General features: G+C 43.2%; 1 protein-coding gene across 1 annotated transcript in view; it reads left to right on the top strand.

Annotated features, from left to right (window-relative positions):
- Positions 1 to 21,152, top strand: part of OXCT1 (3-oxoacid CoA-transferase 1) — a 146,215-nt gene extending 125,063 nt beyond the window's left edge. Inside the window, exons 15-17 of the mRNA XM_030565871.1 lie at positions 10,245 to 10,325; positions 12,407 to 12,508; positions 19,552 to 21,152. Coding sequence (XP_030421731.1) covers positions 10,245 to 10,325; positions 12,407 to 12,508; positions 19,552 to 19,593 — 225 coding nt within the window. The 3' untranslated portion in view covers positions 19,594 to 21,152. The remainder of the gene's footprint in view (positions 1 to 10,244; positions 10,326 to 12,406; positions 12,509 to 19,551) is intronic.
- The last annotated feature ends 222 nt before the right edge of the window (positions 21,153 to 21,374 follow it).

Here is a 21,374-nt window from a genome sequence, read left to right on the forward strand (position 1 = left end):
CTTAACCTGGTGTTGTCCCGGCTCATGGGGCCCCCCTTTGAGCCGTTAGCTACTTGCTCCCTGCTTTACCTCTCTTGGAAGGCTGCCTTTCTAGTAGCTATCACCTCAGCTAGACGGGTGTCGGAACTCCGAGCCCTTGTGGTGGACCCCCCATACACGGTCTTCCACAAAGACAAGGTGCAGCTTAGACCACACCCTGCCTTTCTACCCAAGGTGGTCTCAGCCTTCCACGTCAACCAAGAGATTTTCCTCCCGGTTTTTTTCCCAAAACCTCACTCCTCAGGCAGGGAGCAGCAGCTCCACTCGCTGGATGTCCGTAGAGCTCTCGCGTTCTACATAGAGAGGACCAAACCCTTCCGCAAATCCCCCCAGCTTTTCGTGGCGGTAGCGGACCGTATGAAAGGGCTTCCTATCTCCTCCCAGAGGTTATCCTCGTGGGTTACGTCCTGTATCAGGACCTGTTATGACTTGGCCCATGTCCCTACGGGCCGTGTGACTGCGCATTCTACCAGGGCGCAGGCGTCGTCGCTGGCTTTCCTGGCCCGTGTGCCCATCCAGGAAATCTGTCGGGCAGCGACCTGGTCATCGGTCCACACCTTTGCTTCCCACTACGCCCTGGTCCAGCAGTCGAGAGAGGATGCGGCCTTCGGAACTGCAGTGCTCCATGCCGCGACTTCTCACTCTGACCCCACCGCCTAGGTATGGCTTGGGAGTCACCTAACTGGAATGGATGTGAGCAATCACTCGAAGAAGAAAAGACGGTTACTCACCTTTGTAACTGTTGTTCTTCGAGATGTGTTGCTCACATCCATTCCACACCCGCCCTCCTTCCCCACTGTCGGAGTAGCCGGCAAGAAGGAACTGAGGAGCGGGCGGGCCGGCAGGGATATATATTGGGCGCCATGGCGGCGCCACTCCAGGGGGCGACCTGCCGGCCCACTGGAGTTGCTAGGGTAAAAAGTTTCCGACGAACGTGCACGCGCGGCGCGCACACCTAACTGGAATGGATGTGAGCAACACATCTCGAAGAACAACAGTTACAAAGGTGAGTAACCGTCTTATCCTGATCGCTGTATGGGGAGACAAATCTGTTCTATCAGAGCTCTGTTACAGAAGACGAAATGCCAAAGCGTTTGAAAAAAATCTCCAGGCTACACAGTGCTGCGTGACAAGCGTAATGGGAAGCCAAAGAATCAAATGGACGCTCATGGAGGGAGGGAGGGGGTACTGAGGACTCCAGCTATCCCACAGTCCACAGCAGTCTCTGAAAAATATTTACATTCTTGGCTGAGCTCCCGATGCCTGTAGGTTCAAACACATTGTCCGGCGTGGTTCAGGGTATAGCTCGTCAATTTACTCCCTCTCTCCCACGTGAAAGAAAAGGGAAATAAATCGTTTCTTGACTTCTTTCAATGTCACCCTATGTCTACTGAATGCTGCTGGTAGACGCGATGCAGTGGCAGTGAAGAGCAGTATCCTCTCCTCTCCCCCCCTGGTGGCAGATGGTACAGTAGGACTGCTAGCCGTCCTTGTCATCAGCCCGTGAGTGCTCCTGGCTGGCCTCAGGTAAGGCTGGCCAGGAGCGCCTGGGTAAAAATAGGAATGATTCCTGGTCATTCTCAGTAGATGGTACAGAACGGCTAGTAACCGTCCTCATCATAGCAACTGGGGGCTGAGCTCCATGAGCCCCTTCCCTTTCCTATGTAAAGAAAAGATTCTGTACTGCCTGGACTATCATAGCAGCAGTATGCTGGGCTCCTCTCCTCTGCACTGCTTAATGTCCTGCCTGGACTGTCATAGTACCGGGAGGCTGCCTCCCCCTCATTTTATCTCACTAACAAGTCACTGTTTGTTATTCCTGCATTCTTTATAACTTCCTGACACAAATGGGGGGGACACTGCCACGGTAGCCCAGGAAGGTTGGGAGAGGAGGGAAGCAATGGGTGGGGTTGTTGCAGGGGCACCCCCCGTGAATGGCATGTAGCTCATCATTTCTGTGGGATCTGACATGGAGCAGCTGTGCTCTCTGATACACTGGTTCTCTAGTACACTTGCCCCATATTCTAGGCAGGACTGACTCTATTTTTAGAAACCATAAAGGAGGGATTGACTCGGGGAGTCATTCCCAGTTTTGCCTTTGCGCCCCCGGCCAACCTCAGCCAGTGGCACCCATGATAGCAGCAGACAGTACAGAACGACAGATAAGTCATCTTACTGCCAATTTACAATGGCAGCAGACGGTACAGAACGACTGATAACTGTCTCTATCATGCAAAAGCAAACGAATGCTGCTGTGTAGCGCTGCAGTAACGCCTATGTTAGCGGCATCCAGTACACATACGGTGACAGTAAAAAAAAAAAAAAAAAAAAAAAAGCTGAACGAGCTCCATGGTTGCTGTGCTATGGCGTCTGCCAGGGCAATCCAGGGAAAAAGGGCACAAAATGACTGTCTGCCGTTGTTTTCCTGGAGGAAGGAATGAGTGACGACATTTACCCAGAACCACCCGCGACAATGATTTTTGCCCCATCAAGCACTGGGATCTCAACCCAGAATTCTAAGGGGCGGGGGAGACTGCGGGAACTATGGGATAGCTACAGAATAGCTACCCACAGTGCAACGCTCCGGAAATAGACACTAGCCTCGGACCATGGACGCACACCGCCGAATTAATGTGCGTAGTGTGGCCGCGTGTACTCGACTTTATACAATCTGTTTTACAAAACCAGTTTATGTAAAATCGGAATAATCCCGTAGTGTAGACGTACCCTGAGACTGTTCTTCCTTGTTCTTACTTAAACATTTTTAGCACATGTATAGTTTCCTTCATCACCCCTGAACCCTTGCAGTGAGTGACACAGCCTAAATTATTATATCCTGCTACCCCTGATCTCATTGAGCGAGCAGCTGTACCTTGCCCTATAGGCTTTTGTTACCTCTGATTTCTCAGTGAACACTTTGGATATGATTAATTGTAGCTTAAAGTTTCTGTGAGCTCTTTTATGAAGCCTTTACCCTCTGGAGGTCAGTAGGCTTTGGTTAACCAAAAATAGAACCTCTCTCTTATAGAGCCAGCTGTGCGCACACTAATGTTTACAATACCTGAGGCCTCTCTACCAATAATCCCCTTTTTGATATTCTCCACCAAAATGTTATACCGATATAATAAAAACCAGCAGGATCTGATTGAGATAGATAAGGCAAAGATGCCACATTTATTGTATAATAATAAAGCAAAAGATAAAAGCAAACAATGTTGTTTTAACTACTTATTCCTATCACTACTTATTTTTTATACACACATACACAATTATTCATTCAGGTTCTGTATAGGTGTTATAGTTACCATCCTAGAAGTTGCTCATGCCAAGTTACTGGCCAGGTATCTTGGTCATGAGGATGGAGCCGAGTCTGTGTCAGATGCACCTGATGCTCCTGGAGGTTGGCAGCAGAACCAGGGACTTAAAATCCTCAGTTTTTTAGAGTCCATTTTTAGAAGTATTAATTCCTATGTTAGTCTATGGGAACCGTTTCATCCTGCTGTTGTTGGCTCAGTTAGCAGATGGCACATTCCTGGTGGCTCCACACTGTCTGAAGTGGCACATTCCTTCCAGGTGTTTGGGGTGAATCCCAGTTTACCCTCCGAGGGTTGTCTGGTGGTCCACTTGACATATTTTTCGGCCGATGAATCCTTTCCAGGCTGGCACCTCCCTAACCATTCACCTACATCAAACATTCATCAACATACATTCCATATCTTAACCATATTTTAATTTACTGTCTCCACCACTTTTGGGGTGTGTGTTAATTCCTATGAGATTCCCGGCCCTGTAATCACAAAGGGTGGAAGTCTGTTTGTTTACATTGTATCAATTACAGCTTAAGGCTAGCATAGTCTTTACTTCAAGAACAAAGTCAATTAACTTGTTTGTAAGTTTTACATAGTAATAAAGTATCTTTCACAGGACAGATACAATCAGTGTTTTCTGCAAGCAAAAGCCCACAAGCCTCAACAGAAGAACTAAAAAACCTCTGCACTTGGTAAAACTGAGGGGGGGTGGTCACTGTCACTTGAGGGAATCACTGTTAGTACCTTCTTTAATATTCCTACAGTGGAGTGGGAGCCAGGTGCTCAGACACGACCCCTCTCCGCCCTCCTGGCAGCACAGCACCTGCAGTGCTACTGCCCCTCCACCTGCTGGTGCTCTGCCTGCTGAGTGCTCGCCCGCTGTTTGGGAAGCCTGGGCAGGGAACAGGCCACCTGGGCTCACTTCACTGATCTGCCCCACTCAAAGAACGAGCTCTTCCTCAGGGAAGGTGTCTTGGGGGCAGGCAGCAAGCTCCCCTAGGGCATCATTTTCCCTAAGGCTGGCCCTGGTGCATGTATGTATAATTTTGGCTTTTAGGTACAAGAAATGTCTTATGTGCATTTCTTCTGGGGAGCCTGTTTTGGAAATCCCTGAATTATTTATTTTGTCTCTGCTTTCTGTGGGAAAGTATTACCAAAAGTCAAGTACGTTCTTCATTTTTTAGCAAATATGTGGTCTCAGAGGCTGATGTTAGTGGGCTACCACTCCAGGTCTTTCTTTATCTTCTCTGAGAAAAGACGTTAAGACTGACACCAAAAACCTTTATTTTCATTGATTGTTGTCTATAATTATCATCTTCTCTTTGAATGGTTTATTGTACTGTATAATGGAAATGTATGGTAGATGTGCAGCTCATATAACATACTATGTGATTATCTACTTGTCATTTTTTGAGACTGGCAGGAATAATGGCATTCCCACAAACTAATTTATTTTTAAATTGAGAATTTTGCTCTCCCTGGAGAGCTTACGTTTTAGAAGCTTGTCCCTCTCTTTTGGTTCTTAATACTGCTCGTTCTTGCTGCTCCAAGAGTGAAGAAATTGCAAATATATAAATCTAAAACTCAAAAATAGAAAGCTGCTGTTATGACTTTTAGATGCTCTGTCAAAAACCACAAACACACACAACCCTCACCAGTAACACCACTTCTGAAGCAAGTAGCATTCCCTTGGGATAGCTATTTCTGCCAGAGCAGATTTTCTGTTCATCCTACTTATTCCTATACCCAAAAGAGTTTCTCTCTGAGAGCAAATTGTTGTTTCATCTGCATCTAAGAAGTACCTCAAACTCGTTAGAGAAGTGCTCCTTCATCCCTCTCAGAACCCAACATTCCTGCCAACTGAAACAAATATATGAATACCCATTAGCCATCCTCTTGGAAAAGAGGATTTTATTACAAACCTGCACTGATTAGAAGTCGATGGTTTAGAGACAGTCAAAGACATCACTGGTTTGTATGTTGTCTGTTCAGATTGCAGCGTCTTCAGAGCAGATATCTCTGTGTCTTACCTTGTTGCTCTGCAAATAAACAACAGTAATAAGATAATTCACTGAAAGGGTTAGGATCTGATGATGGATTAACAGAAATCAAGATGTAAGACATTGAAGTGTAGCGAAAGGCTACAGAGGAGAGAGGAATGACATCTAGCTGCAGCCGAAAGGAATGATTGACATCAGATCCTCCAAGGCTTCTGAAATGTCTGTGAATGCCAGTAGTGGAGGAAAAAACAGAAGAAATACCACATGTGGGAAAAGCTAGAGGGTGAAGGAACTAGATACCAGCCAAGGTCACTGCAGTGTCAAGAATTGTCAACGTAACTTCAGCATTGGCAAAGAATATTGAATTTGGGCATTATCAGGCTTCATGAACACCAGAGTAGTTTTCTTCACACTTACCCGTACCATAACTTGAGTGCTGTTTGAACTCTCTGTGATAAGTGCAAGTTTAGGATGAATAGGATGTCATCTCAGTTCTGCCACACCACTTATTCTGGAGATTTTGGAAACCATCATTTTGTATTGTGGTATAAGTCAGGATGATCCAGTTATTTTTCAGTTGAAGCTATCATTTTTAGTTCTATAGTCTCTTCCATTTCTGTTTGAAAGAAGAAGTGGCAAACATTTAATACTGGAAATCAGCCCAAGAGTTCACATCTGGGTCTGAACTTTCCCAAAATTCAAGGGTATTTAGATGCAGTGTGTGGTGGTTTTGGCTTATCATTGCCTTGCTAATATCTTTTACTCCTCCGCACGTTCTATGGTTGATACATTTTGATAGCCCTGATAATGAATTTAGCCCAGTCTTGAAACTGTTTATCTTATAACCAGTTTAATTTTTTTTTTACATCTTCAGCTACAGTGATGACTCACAAAACCTCCAGGTTGTTATGATACACTTTTAAATTCTCAGAAAATTTGTTCTGTACTCAGGAGTAAGTGCTGTACTTCTGAAGACAATATGCTGTATTTTTCATACAAAGAGATTGAATCCCTGAACTAAGTGCAAGATAGAACTCAATGTTAATTATGAAGGTGCAACCAGCACTTCCATTGTTCATTTGTACGTCTTCCTTTAAACTTTGAAAAGTGCTTGAATGCTAGCGGTTGTCTACTTATGGGCTCTGATTTACAGTATCAGGGCATATATTTAAAAGATTGAGAACATTGTTTTACTGTTTCATTAGGTCAGGGGTGGGCAAAACTTTTTGGCCCGAGGACCACATCTGGGTGGGGAAATGGAGTCAGGGTAGAGGGTTGGGATGCAGGAGGGGGTGCGACATATGGGAGGGGGCTCAGGGCAGGGGGTTGGGGTGCAGGAGGGGGTGCGGCATGGGGCTCAAGGCAGAGGATCAGGGGGTTCAGGGCAGGGGGCTGGAATGAAGGGTGCAGGAGGGGTTCAGCCTGTGGGCTCCGGCCCGGCGCCACTTACCTCAAGCATCTCCAGGGTGGCAGCAGCGCACAGCAGGACTAAGGCAGATTCCTTGCCTGCCCTGGCCCTGTGCCACTCCCAGAAGAATGTCTGGCAGTGGCTTGGTGGGGTGGGGTGGGGTGGGGCAGTCAGCTCCGCTGCATGCTGCCCTCACCTGTGGGTACCACCGCTGAAGCTCCCATGGGCCTCTGTTCCCGGCCAATGGGAGCTGCGGGTTGCGGTGCCTGCAAGCAAGGGCAGTGCACGGAGCCCTGTGCCCATCCTCCTCTCCCAGAGGCCGCAGGGATGTCTGCTGGCTGCTTCCAGGAGCGGCGTGGGGCCAGGGCAGGCAGGGAGCCTGCTTTAGCCCCACTGCACCATAGGGCTGGCAATCCCGTGGGCCAGACTGAAAGCTCTGATGGGCTGGATCCAGCCTGCAGGCCATAGTTTGCCCTCCGCTGGATTAGGTAGTAACTGCTGTCAGCAATTCTTTTATCTTTTTTTCCAAGTGAGTTTTTTGCTTGTAAAGACGAGGAAGGCAGTACTGCTAGAGAGTGGTGTTTTATCTATCCACCAAACAGGCACAGAACATACAGTGTTAGGCAGTTTGGCGATACGTGAACTGCCCCTGCCCAGGAGTAATAAAAATCAAGTTAGATCAACAACTGAATGGGTATGAGGACTCTTTTTTGCTTAGAATGGTTAAAAAAATGTATATAGCAATGTTGTAATGGTGCCTTTGTGAAGTTAGAGTTAGATGGAGACCTCCAGTGCAGACCACTGAACAAAGAGATCGTAACTGATCTCAATCACCGTTGGCTGGGGGTTCAACTGACACAGGTGATCGAGAGCTGAAAAGCTCATCCGATTACCCTGTGTCATCCGCTTCCCCGTTGTGAACAGTTCTAATTTTGATGCATCATGGTAGATTAATGATGTTTTCACTCTCAAATAACAAAGTGTGTTACTTTAAAAACAATTTTTAGCACAGGTTGAACCAGATTTAGGATTTCTACCTCCCACCATACACACATACACATACTTACACGCCTCTTTTACCCTATGAACACCTCTTAAACACAGACAGTAACAGATCCCACAGTCCCATTTGAGTTCTCAATCTGGTGTGGCCCTGCAGATATGGGTGGAGGGGTGTGGGTGCCAAAAGCCAGCTCAGATAATAAGCAGCGATAAAATAATCTTCAGCTGAACTGTTCAAGAAACTGAAATGCATCTGCTCTCAGGGTCACTGAGGCTCTCTTCAAGTTATCACCTTTGCAAGCCTGTACATTTCAGTCTCCACAGGATACCAAGAGGAGATATTACATGACCTTAAAGGTGTACGTGCTGTGTTACAGAAATCTTTTAAAATAGTGCAGATCAATCTTGGCTGTTATGAGAACAGAATGCCAGAAGGTCCTTGAGAAAGGTACGACATAAGTTGATCATTTGCAAGTAATGCTGTCTGTCTCAAGTCATTATTTTCATTAAGACTGAGCCAGTTTTATCTGAGTAGTTGCCTTGATACCAGATGTGGATCTTGCTGATATAATTAGAATGAAGCAATAGTTCCTCACAGAAAAAATTTCTTTCACAACCCACAGATTGCTCATTTTGTCAGCATCCAGGAATTGACTTTGCTGAGGTATGGCTGCTCAAGCTATACTAGACTTAAAGAGAACTGACAGTGGTAAAACTCAGAAAATTCATCAGAGAGGTCAGCTGATTAATTTAGACTTGCAGCACTCTAGCTCTTCTTTGAAATTTATAAAAGTAAACTGATAATTTGACATAAAATGACAGGAGTATATTACCAGAGTGTAAGCTTACTGCTATAACTGTAAAATACTTACAACTAGTAATCAAAGGGCAATGATCTATCCGTTTTATGTTCATTCAGAGCAGTTTCTGCCTACATTCATTTAATAGGAAGTCTCATAGTTCAGCTGACACAGTGTCACTGAAGGAAATTAAATAGATTCCTTTTGATAATATTTACAGGCTGAGAGAGAAACCATGTGGATTTTGTATGATACAGTCGTGTCCAGCTGGTATCATTTCTTGATTTTTCTGTGTGTAGCCCCAGGGAAAGGGGTGGGTGCTAGGTGAGCATGAAGTCTCTGTTGGGTACAGGGGCTGAACTTGGTAATATGAATAGCTACTTCTGGCTGTGGGTATAGCCTCCTAAGGGCAGGAATCAGTGTGTGCGTCAGATTCTCTGTAAGTACTGTGCATTGATAAGCATGTCAGAGAAATATCATGCCCTCAATGACCTTCTTTAATTATTTTCTGCAATAGGGCTGATTCTGGAAGCCAACAGGATGGGTGGGAGATGGGAATTTCTCTTTGGTTTGCCCTTACGAGTTGGGGTGAAAAATGCCATAGCAGAAGTACGTGGCAGAATGACACTTTCACAAAGGCAGCAAAGAATCCTGTGCATGCATCTGACGAAGTGGGTATTCACCCACGAAATATCATGCTCCAAAACGTCTGTTAGTCTATAAGGTGCCACAGGATTCTTTGCTGCTTTTGCAGATCCAGACTAACACGGCTACCCCTCTGATACTTTCACAAGGAAAATTCATGCATTCCTGGTTGGTTTAGTCTGGGGATCACTGCCAAATCCTGAGTAAATGGGGATGTACAGTCACATTACTATAGAGACCTCTGAATCACTGGGAGTGTGAAATGGGAATTAAGAATTTCTCCATAACTGGTGGATATACTTGCAAATTTTCACCCTTCCAATAAAACAGAGACTGTAGAAATAAAGAGCTGCAGCTATGAGGCTTGCTGAGCCTGGGTTTCCTATTTGTGGTGGTCTGAACTCTCAAAAATGAGTCAGTGAGCTGGTTCCCTGCAGCGTGCACAAAGGAATGGGTATGGAAGGTTCCCTATGGTTTCCGTGAACTCCCAAGTGAGTAACCACTATTTGGGCTTTCACCTGAATAATAAAGAGCTAGATTGTGCTTTTAGGCACAGGCCCAAGCAAGACAAGCTCTATGCATTGCACCACCCCAGGAGGCATGGTTCTCCAGAGAGATTTCTTTGAGGCATAGTTCCCTCCCTGCCTTCCCCTTATTCCAGCAGCCAATTAGGACAGCCCCAGACCAGCTCAGCTGTGTTAATTGGCTAAGGCTCCACCCCTTCCCCACCCTTCTGCTCCAGGAGAAGGGAAGCAGTAAGTAGAAATACACTGGGCATGGGGTCTGTGTAGCCTACACAAGGATGTAAAGTTCTTATTCCCTTTTACTCCTCTGCATGATCCAAGATGTGCTCTAGCACTAAGTGTTTGGGATCAGGTATAATCTGCCATAGGAAAGGACTCCAGTGTTAGAAGTCTCAGTACAGTGTGTGTTTTATGCCTGTGATGCTTCAAGTGTCTTATTTTCTTGTCCTTATCTGAATTCTGAACAAGACGTATTGGTTCTTGAAAGCTAATGTTTGTCTGTCTATTGTTAAATGCAGGGCAACGTCCACAAAATTATGGAAAAATGTAATTTGCCACTTACTGGGAAACAATGTGTAAATCGTATCATTACGGAGAAGGTAAAGTACATTTCTTTAGTCCTTTTCCAGTCTTTTTTTCCTCCGTAGAAAGTGCCACCAAATCATATTTAAATTTACTGTAGTGCAAGCATGAATGATACGCAGCATCACTTAACGATGAAAAGGATAGATCCCATTGGAGGTGGATTCAAGAGTTTGGGTGGGTCTCAGTTTACCTTTGAAAAGTGTGGTTCTTTAGCACCCAAACATACTGGGCCACGTTTTCAGACACATTCTGGTTTCAAATGCCTGTGATAGAATTATGAATAGTGTCTGCTATCAGCCTCTCATGGGACTACTTGTAAAGTAAATGACTGCTCAGTTGTGAGTAAGGGAGGCAGAACTGAGCCCCAAACAGTCAGTTTGCTGCACAAAGTAGTTCAGTGGACCTTTCCAATAGAGGTTGAGGAAATTAAGTTATTGCTGCAACCACCTTTATTTTATTATAAGTGCTTACATTTTGAGGGCTAAAAGTATGATAAGAGGGCTCCCACAGAGATTACCAAGTAGTGTGCTTCAAAAGCAGTCATGTTAGATGCCATTTTCCCGCAGTAGCATATTACTGTTATCTTAAATAAATCTTTTTCCACAAGGCAGAGGAAAACAAATGAAAGGTGAAACTTATTTATAGTCTGGCTCTGGTAACAGGCTACATACAAATGTATAGTTGAAAAGGAAAGTTGAACAAAGATTGGGAAAAAGCAAGTAACCTATAGAAATTTTTATAAGACCAAGCCCTGGTCAGATCCTCCTATGTACATATATGCACCTAGCATATATTCCTATAAGAAATGGCTCTTATGTACATACCAGACTATCACTTAAATTCAGTTGGAAACTCTAACCATCTCCAAACCAACATCCTAAAGTACAGGCGAGTCTCATCTTACGTGCGTTTAACATGCGCAAATTCAGCTTTGCGCGGTTGGCAAAAACAGGAAAAAAAACAATTTAAATACTGTTCCTGTAGTGCGGGGGATTCCGCCCGCCATTACACTCAATGTAATTTTGACTATGCGCATTTTTTGCTTTACGCGCTGACAGCAGAACATAACCCCAGCATAAGATGAGACACGCCTGCAGGTGTTTCTTACCCCCAGTTTCTGTTTTCAGATTTAGGGATGTAAATCTTGTAAATCAAATGTATAGCCTGATATGTCCCAGGGAAGGATAATTAAGTGTTCAGTCTGAGCTTCAGTCCACTCCTGTGTCAGATCTGTGACTTCCCTTTGATTCCAGGTTAAACCATCACCTTTTTCAACTGACTTTCTCTGGGAAAATGTCTAGATATATTATGAGTTTTATTGGCTACTAGCATGCAACCTGTATAACTCTATCTGACAGGCACCCATTAAATCCCACATTACCTGTATTTTGCATTTGTGGAAATACAGAAACATCCTTTATTTATTTATTTATTAATTTATTATTAAATGTGCTGTGAGCAAAAAGTGCAAAGCAGTAGCCAGTGTGCCAGAAAAAGCTTCAAAAGGTGCTGGCCTTGCTCATTTACACAGGCTTTGCCACTTTATCCCCGGATGTTCTGTGTAAAACAAACAAACAAACCCTCTGCTTCATTGGCAGCCTTGGTCTGAAAATAATCAAATTGGACAAAACTGGATGGTGCAATTGACAGAGGAGAAAATCGCCCATGGACCCATCAAACAATCAAACGTATTTCACTTCCGACCCTAACCTAAAAAACAAAGAAAGCAAGCAATCCCCTCTTCCACCACCAATTGTCACCTCCTAGGCAAGCATAAAATCCAGCCAGAATTGCCCGGTAAGATGTAGGTCCCATCTCTACCAATTTGTCTAAGAGGGCTGAATTCATCCAAAGAATAACAGATACATACTTTCACAGTATTAACTGCCCTGTTACACTGATATTGAATATTACACTGATATTTACTGGACAGTTATACATGAGAAAATTGACACATGTAGATAACAGCATAATTAGTTACCATTTCAGTGGAAATGTACATATTTCAGCTCACCATTTTTATTGTATGAATAGTCATTTCCTTATTATCCCTTCTTACACTAAAAATGACTCATATTTTATTTGAATCTGACAGGCTGTGTTTGATGTGGACAAAGAAAAGGGACTGACCCTGATTGAAATCTGGGAAGGACTGTCATTGGATGAAATCAAGAAAAGCACTGGCTGTGACTTTACAGTAAGTCGTTATATGAACAAATGTAGTCGCCATCTTAACAGATAAGCAAAGCACATAAAACCTTTTTCTTTGTAATCCAATAGCTTTCACCTTTCAACGTGTGTGGGGGTGACTGTCGGGGCAAAGGGTGGTACTGAAGTATAGATCATGGATGCTTGCCATGAGAGCAGGGAGGGAAGTTGTAGGTTGACTAAGGTGAGAGCAAATGAAAGTGTTAGGCCTGGGATTGGGGACTGGATGAGACAGGTAGAAGAACTGGAGAGAGGAACTGGATTGGCAAGGACAATTGGGGAGTGAAACTGAGCTAATGCATTGAAGGGGATAGGTCAGCTTCACTAGGATGGCGGGTGAATATTTGAGCCTGTTCAATGGTGTAAAAATAAGCTCACTCAGCCCCCTTTTGTGTACTGATTTTTCTTACTATATTTTCCAACACACAGTTTAAAATTGCCCTGTGTGTGAAACGTTCTCTCTGTACTAATCCATAAGGCTGCTACCCTCTCATCCGTCAAATCGCTTCTCAAGAATCTCACTTCTTCAGTGGTGCATACGTGAAATTGGCCAATTAAAGATGGAAAGACTTGAGGGGGTATAACTAATGATGACTGTTTAATAAAACAGATGCTGTATATGGTGCATATAACAATTGTACATATTTTGAATATATTCTTGTGACAAAAGTAATCTGTCCGCTTATTAGTAGTAGAGCCTACAGGTCCTTCCACCCCTGTGCTATGCTGTGGCCCCTTTATGGGCTGGTACTCAAGGATCTAGAAGAATGATAAAGACAGTTATGGGAAGAGAGAAGCGGTCCAGGGAACAGTCTGTGTCTGGGGACAACCTGTGCTGCTCTTCCTTAAGGGACAATAACAAGAGCTTTTGTAGAAAGGGTGGGGCAGGGCTCCCTTCTCTCCCAACCAACCCTCACCAGCTCTGGGAAAGGGGGCTATGTATGTGCTGCCTCTTCTCTCAGAGCCTGGAGACACCAGCAGTGGAAGGTTGATACTTGCTGACCTCTCGCAGTCCAGGTAGAAAAGGGACAAAGGGGTCTACTGGCGGAGAAGCTGATTGAAAGCCACAGTTGGCCTGAGGTAAAGATCACAGTGCAACAAGGGTCTTCTGTGCCAAGGAGGGAGAAGTTTGACAGAAAGTCCCCCTCCCCAACTCCAAAGAGGAAGGCTAGGAACATGTCCCCTGAACATAAGGGAAGAATCTATAGACCAAAAAGGCCAGGACTAAAAATATCAAGTCCTGAACGTAAAGGGGAGCTTTTTGAGGGAAGTTGTTTAAGCTAAATAAATTAGATCAGTGGTTCTCAAACTTTTGTACTGGTGAGCCCTTTCACTTAGCAAGCCTCTGAGTGCAACCACCCTCCTTTATAAATTAAAAACACTTTTTTATATATTTAGCACCATTATAAATGCTAGAGACAAAGTGGGATATGGGGTGGAGGCTGACAGCTCATGACCGCCCTATGTAATAACCTCACGACTCCCAGTTTGAGAATCCTTGAATCCCAGGGGAAGGGAAATATTGTTTAAAGATTGTGGAGGCAAGTAATTGATTTCTGAACCCCACTAAAGGGAGCTGAGGAAAGTGTGCCTACAGGACACTGCTGTGCCACAAGGGGGTGCTCTGGGGTAGCATCCTGCCACTATCCTCCTTACACACCCACAATGTGGTGCTTGTCCTTTTATTTGGTAAAGCCTTTCGGGGCAGGGAAAGTGAGGACAGATGCCGTCCTTCAGGTGAGAGTGGTACCTAGTACACTGTGCATTCTGTACTACTAAAATACAAAATAATAAAGAAAAAATGACTCCAGTGCTACAGTGGGATACACTAATGTGGACAACAACCCCTTGTGGAGTCCTTGCCAGATGGGGCTGAGAATTGTAAGATTGCAGGCCAGATATTTTGACTTCATAAGCTTCAGTATCTGCATCTGTAGGAATACGTTTTGCTATATAGCGCCAAAGTATTGTGTGTTAGTTTTATTGTTCTGCATTTTTTTAAAGCAGGTATGAGGCAGGCCACTTCTAAAAATAGAATTCCTCCCAATTAGCTGAATCTATTTTTAATGTTGAAATGACCTGCAACTGGCAGAGTATAACACATGGCTATAAAAACAACTTGGCTGCGTAATTCATTGTCCACATAACACCTTACTGAAGTTACTCTATTAACCTTGTGTTTTAAAATGTCTCTTTTAAAACAGCCATCTGTATTCAGCAGTACTTTACACAAAATAACTGGTTTTGATCATCCTTCCAGTAATGATTTAAGGAAAGGGATTGATTTTTTGCATACTTTGATAATGTCAGGATTTATTTTTCTTCAGTCACAGAGAGCCTCTCATGCAATCAGTAAAGTCAATGCTAAAGCATATAAAATTGACTTTTTAGATTCATCTGTTTTTGCATTCATTACCCACTCTGCTTTAATCTTGCAAGTTTAAAAAGGGGGTTATGCCACAAAGTATTTAATGTATTTTTATGGGCCATTTGTGATGGGCATTTAAAGAGCTAATGGCTGAAGCTACTGTAGTAGCACATATGGCAGTCATTCATAATGACAACTGATAGTCATTGGGCCAGGGGAAGAGAGTGAGAATGACTGTATAGCCTGGTGGCTAGGGTACTCATTAAGGCAGACCCAAGTTTATGGATCACAGTCATTGGAGTGGGTCTTAAACATTAGGGAAAAAAAAACAAAAACACCCCAACGCATGGCAGAGAGACTCAGAGCCTGGGTCATCTGACTCTCACTCACAGGGATCATGCTGTGGGGCTAAAAATTCCCACGCAGGCTAGAGTCTAGGTTCTGAGGCCCTCCTCCTTTGTTGGAGGGCTCTAGCCCGGGTGGGAATGTCAATATTGCTATTTTTAGCCCCATAATTTGAGCCCAAATCAATTGACCTGGGGTGAGAAACTCGCAGCCATGGTTGTTTGGTTTTTTTGTTGTTATTGTTTTGCAATGTTGATACAGCCTACTTAATAGTTTATACAAACTGGAACAGCTTCAAGAGGAGAGATTGAGAGAGAGTCACTCCAGAATATCCCATAACCCCGTGGCTTGGGGCATTGTCTTCAACTTGGGAGACCTTTCTCATCAGGCAGAGGAGGGACTTGAAGCTTGGGTCTCCCATATACTAGGTGAGGGTCCTACCACTGGCCTAAAGGTTATAAGGGAGGGGTCTTGCCCCCCCTCCTCTCCACCCAGTGTTTTGTAAACTTAGTCCACTTTTGTCAAAATGTCCAATATTGAAACAAAATATCGGGTTGGGTCAAAATGAAACATTTCATTTCAATGCTACTGAAACATTTTGGGTTTTGGGGTTCCGTCGAAACTATTCGGAGAACTTTACACAAATCTGTGAATAGTTTCCAGCTAAGTGACACTGCATTTTTCAGCAAATAGTTTATTCATCAAAAACATTTCACCTAGCTCAAGCCCTGAACTCTGTGGTGGAATAATACCTGAACAGCTGTGTTGTGAATGCTTTTCCTTATACACCAAAATGCTGTTGTTTACATCAGAGCAATAACAATGACTTTACTCCCTTGGTATTCTACTGTTAATTGAATTGTCTCGTTAGACTAACCCCCAACTTAGTAAGGCAACTCCCATCTTTTCATGTCCTATGTATACATATAGACCTGCTCCTGTATTTTCCACTCCATGCATCTGATGAAATGGGTTCTAGCCCACAAAAGCTTATGCCCAAATAAATGTGTTAGTCTCTAAGGTGCCACAAGGACTCCTCGTTGTTGTTTTTTAATGACTTTAATGACATTGTGCCGATAGGAATGAAAAGAAGAATTCTCTCATCTTATATCTTTGTCTGCGAAGGAGTACAATTTTGAATAGAACTAAAGAAAATAGATTATGGAATTGAACATTTCTGTTGATAGTATTTTTCAATGGCTTCAGAAAATGTTAGCTAAAATAACTGTCTTTTGGGGTTGTTACAATTTAAGGTTTAATGTATGACTGCATAATTTGTACTTAATTTTATACTGAGCCATACAGGGTGCTGCCCATAATGCAAATGCTTTTGGATCCATACTGCTGCTTGTAAGAAAAATATACAAGGAAAACCATTTAGAAATATTACGGTTTCTTTGAGAGAGATTTGGCTGTACATTGTTATTTTCAAAGCCGGTTTACGTGCTTGAAAAAGCCTCTCCTAAAGGACATCCACAGCAGCTACATGCCAAGGGACAAGTGATTTAGAGTCACCAATCTTTATTAGGAACCTGGCATTGTATCAAAAATAAACAATTCACCCTGGATTTCACTAGACTGTGAAGACAATGTATTGGCTTATCTTGTACACTTAAATCACATCTGCTACCGCCTGGCTTGTAGATCAGCTTGGCAGAGTAATCTCTTTTGGCTTGTACTAGTTTATAGCTTTGATGAGACCATGAGAGAACAGAATAAGGAAACATTCTTTCGTAGATGTATTTCATTATAAAAATAGATAAGGTAAGTCTGTCGACATAAAAATTCAGGTTCTTGTTTTTTTCTTGTGAAAGCTCAATGTTTTCCTGTGAAAGCTCAAACAGACATTAAAAGCTAACATGGAGCTCAAAACAGTGGCTTTCAGACCAAGAAAAAAATGCACGTTTGACTATCAAGTAGCTGTTACTTAGACAGTTCAGTATCTTTTTAACCAAAGTTCGAGCCAATGAATGAAAAATAATGCGAAGTATGGGATGATATCAACTTATCTGGTTTTATTTCATAGAGATGCATTTCCTTTTTATAAAAACAATGGATTGTTTATATGATGGAGAATGTTTTAAATGCAAAGCGTGTTTTCTCTCCTTGTCACCTCTCTCCCACCCTGGAACTTACATTGACAAAGGGAGTTTAGTACAAAGAGGCTAGAATATGCTGTTTAACTAATGCCTTTATCTGCAAGTAAAGTAATTTCTAGGTAATATGATATAGTGACTTTTTAGGCATATAATGAATAGCTGCCCAACCATACAATCAACTCACATCACACCCTTGGAGGTGGGAAGGAGAAAGTTTTGGCTGCCCTGGGATTTTTCATGTCCAAGCAAAGTAGACTTCTGAGATACACCACAGATAGAAAGACACACTCTGTAACCTAGGTATTTATCTGCCTCAAAGGGCTATAGAACTGAGTGGATCCCATCGGGATTTAGACCCATGGGGAGTCTGCATTGTAAACTTGATGATTCCCTAATTTTAAACCATAAACCATCCTTGGGCTGCTCAAGCATTTTTCTGCTTGTTTAATTTTATTTATTCATAGCCAGCAGTTATATTTAGGCCTGATTCTGAAAAGTGCTAAGAATATGCAACCCCATTGACTTGCAGTGGATCAGACCCTTGGAGGGAGTGGATGCTGGGCACACAAGGGGCAGCTGTAGTGTCAGATGTGCAAAGACAAATGAGAGATTTAACGTAATGTGCTCATTCAAATGTAAAACATTCCAAGCCACACTGGTACTGAAAACCATGACAACAGACAGACAATATCCACTCACTGTAATTGGATTTTGTCACTGTTGCCAAAAAATACGGGGCTAGAGTCTGCCATTCTCACTCATGTTCGTAGTTCCTTACTCCTCAAGTATTTTTATTTATTTCAGTGGGAACCACTCATGGAGTGAAGTACATCTCGAGGCTGGCAGAATTGCTAAATACAGTGCATATGCATTTTCAGATGTGAAAATGTGAACCTCCTGGAACCAGTACCAAGGTGTCCATACACTGAGGGAGTTTCTCCCACTGCTTAATGCACAAACTTGTAGCAATTTATTATCCCACTTTACACTGAGCTTTGAAAAATCAATGTACAGTGTCTCATTCCACTAAGATGTTTCATTAACATTCAGCACAATAAATACACTCTGCATGAACCAAGCCTGGTTTATCAGCTGCTACTTCCACAAGAGACTGCATGTAAATGATGATTTATTGTGGTTCAAGGAAGAATAATTCAAGAAATTCAACTGGGCGTTATCTGTAGGAAATAAAGACTTGCACCTCTAAAAGCAACAGGCCACTAATGGTTGCAAAGACATAATGTGTGAACATGTTCAGCCGTGTGAAATGGGTAGGATAAGGCGGCGGAAGAAATGCAGTGGGTGAGATTTTATGGAGACCAATTAATTCTCTAGACTTGAGGTACTGGAGGTATTCTCTTTCATCCTAGGCAGCTGATGTCATCCAGGTTGTCTTTGCTCTTCATGGGGCTGGGAGCAGAAGGTGATCCCTTCCTGGGGCTATCCAGCAGTGTCCCTCTGTCTCTGTACTCAGGGCTTAGTTTTAGCCGTACTAATTTGGATCAGTCATTTGTGCATTTCAGCTCTCCACCCCCAGCGAATTTCCTCCCCCTCCTTCCCATCCCACACACTCATTCTTTTTTTCATCAGCTCTCCCTCTTGGGTTATTTTTCTGTTGCCCATTCTGTTTTGCTAGGATGGCTGCTCTGTCTCGGTCTATATTCTAATTTGGTTTTAAATTTTATACAGTACCATATATGCTGGGAATGAATGACAGAAAACAGTCAAATAAAAATATCCATGTGACGGAATAAGTTGGGGAGTGGAGGGTAAGAAAGTGTAAATAACCTTGCACTGTATTAATGCTAGCTGAAAATATTCTGTCTTTCCTGACTACATCCCATTCAAACTGGCTGCACAGCCACGGATATCATTTCTGTTAAATCCAATCTTTGAATTGTTCTACATGGGCCTACAACAGGACACTTTTGTTTTGTCAGGTGTTTGAGGCGGATTGATGGACAAGCTGAGCTATTTTAGGATAATGAGGTTTATTAGCTAAGGATTCCTTGGCAGTCTTGTGTTAATATTATAATGGCAGTGCAATAACCACTGGATGATCTCTACTGTGTTTATAGATTAAAAGCAAGTCGGTAATGGGGTCTCTGCTGCTGCAGTGTTTCATAGTTGGAAACCAAGGGATGGGGGCATGCTTACAATAACCTAGTTTGCACTGTTGCGTGTTTGCCAACTTATTTTTTTCTCTCTCCTTTTTTCTAGGTTTCACCAAATCTCATCCCGATGAAGCAGATTTCAACCTGAAAAGCAAGCTGATCTGGACTTGCCAGAGTTCGTGTTTCCAAACAGGAGCTCAGTGAAGAGAAATCAGTGTCTGTTTTGCAATTATACTTTTTTTAAAGGGCTTTTAAAGTAGTTTCCTAGTAGTTAGACTCCAGTTGTGATAGCTGGGTATAGCAGTTTCTCGCATGACATTGCAGTCCAGTTTTAATAACAAGGTGAATTTAATACCTAATTTTTTGATAACCTCATACTACAACCATGATTGTTAATAAGCGTTGGCTCAAGGAAATGCCTTGTAGAAGTAGTCTTATTGCTGAGGACTACATTTTTTTAAAAGTACAGACCTGTTGTGCGAACAGACAATGTGCATGCCAACTTCCAGCTGCCTGTGCATTTGCTAAATTTTTATCAACAAATTAACCATTGGAAGTGGAAATACTGCAAATGTCGTCATTCTAATGCATGGTGAGGCGTTTGTTGACTTTCTTCTGGGGGATGATTGCTGAGCTTGTAGCAAACATGTAGACCCATAGATATACATCTGACACATTGGCTGCCACTTCTCTTTTGCGAAAACTTGGGTCCTCAACCTGTTACAATAAGTCAATGGCAAAACTCCCATTGAAATCAGGGGAAGCAATTGGGTCCTTAACCTTGAATGTGTGATCATTTCCCATGGTGCTATGTACTGGTGTTAACAAGGAGAGGATACACCTTCTAGAGTATGACTCCGGTCCCTTCAATTTGAATGATGAAACCCACAAATGTGTAACCCAGAAAGGGGCTACTGTGGGATGGAAACACAAAGGGTCTCTTTCCTCAAACAGGCAAGCTGATGGCCTTGCAAAGGGATATGGGCCTGGGTCACAGAGAGGAAAGATGCGTGGACAGATATAATGCTGGGTTGTGGGGAGAAGGGTTTAGTGACCATGGAAGAGTCAAGGAAAGGAGCTCCTTTTCTGAACTGACATTTTATCAACTGTTCAAATTCGGATTGAGGAAAGTTTTAAAGTGATAAGCTCCCTGTTTATCAGCTCTTTCCCCAGGTCTTGCTGATCCAGAGAGCAAGTAGTGTTTCAGGACCCTCATGCATAGAAGCGACTGTCAAGATGAAATGCAGTTTCCTTTCCCTGGGTTTCCTATCCTCCCCACTTGATAAGGCTTTTCCCTTACCCACTCAATTACAAAGAGAACTATTGTTTTTCTATATAGTATAACTCTGATGACACAGGTCCTTCCTTCGCAGGCCAGTACAGTGTAATTCCATTACATGGGACCCCAATTCACAAAAGTCCACGTTAACCAAAGTCTAGTACTAGCGCCTGATGCAGTGGTTTCCTTCCCAATTTTTCTAAATATTTTGGAAGTTCCCAAAATGATTTGGTTAAATGAGGTCCTGTCATACATGTGACATTAACTGTAAGAGTCAGCTGTATGCCAGGAAGCCAGGCAAAAGAAAATGATACATAATATAAGCAACCCAGGCAGAGGGAGAAAGGAAAAACCGAACTTGAGACAGATGAGGGAGCCTCCCAGTTCATAAAGTGCTATTTGCTTCATATTGTGAGAAGAGCAGGGGGAGGGATAGCTCAGGGGTTTGAGCATTGGCCTACTAAACCCAGGGTTGTGAGTTCAATCCCTGAGGGGGCCATTAAGGGAACTGGGGTAAAAATCTGCGGATGGTCCTGCTTGGAGCAGGGGGTTGGACTAGATGACCTGAGGTCCCTTCTAACCCTAATAGTCTATGATTCTATGTTCTGAACAGAGCAATGGGGGCCAGAAATAGTCCTCTCATGTCCTAG

The sequence above is a fragment of the Gopherus evgoodei genome, chromosome 6 (genome assembly GCF_007399415.2).
Source record: "Gopherus evgoodei ecotype Sinaloan lineage chromosome 6, rGopEvg1_v1.p, whole genome shotgun sequence".
Taxonomy (NCBI): domain Eukaryota; kingdom Metazoa; phylum Chordata; order Testudines; family Testudinidae; genus Gopherus; species Gopherus evgoodei.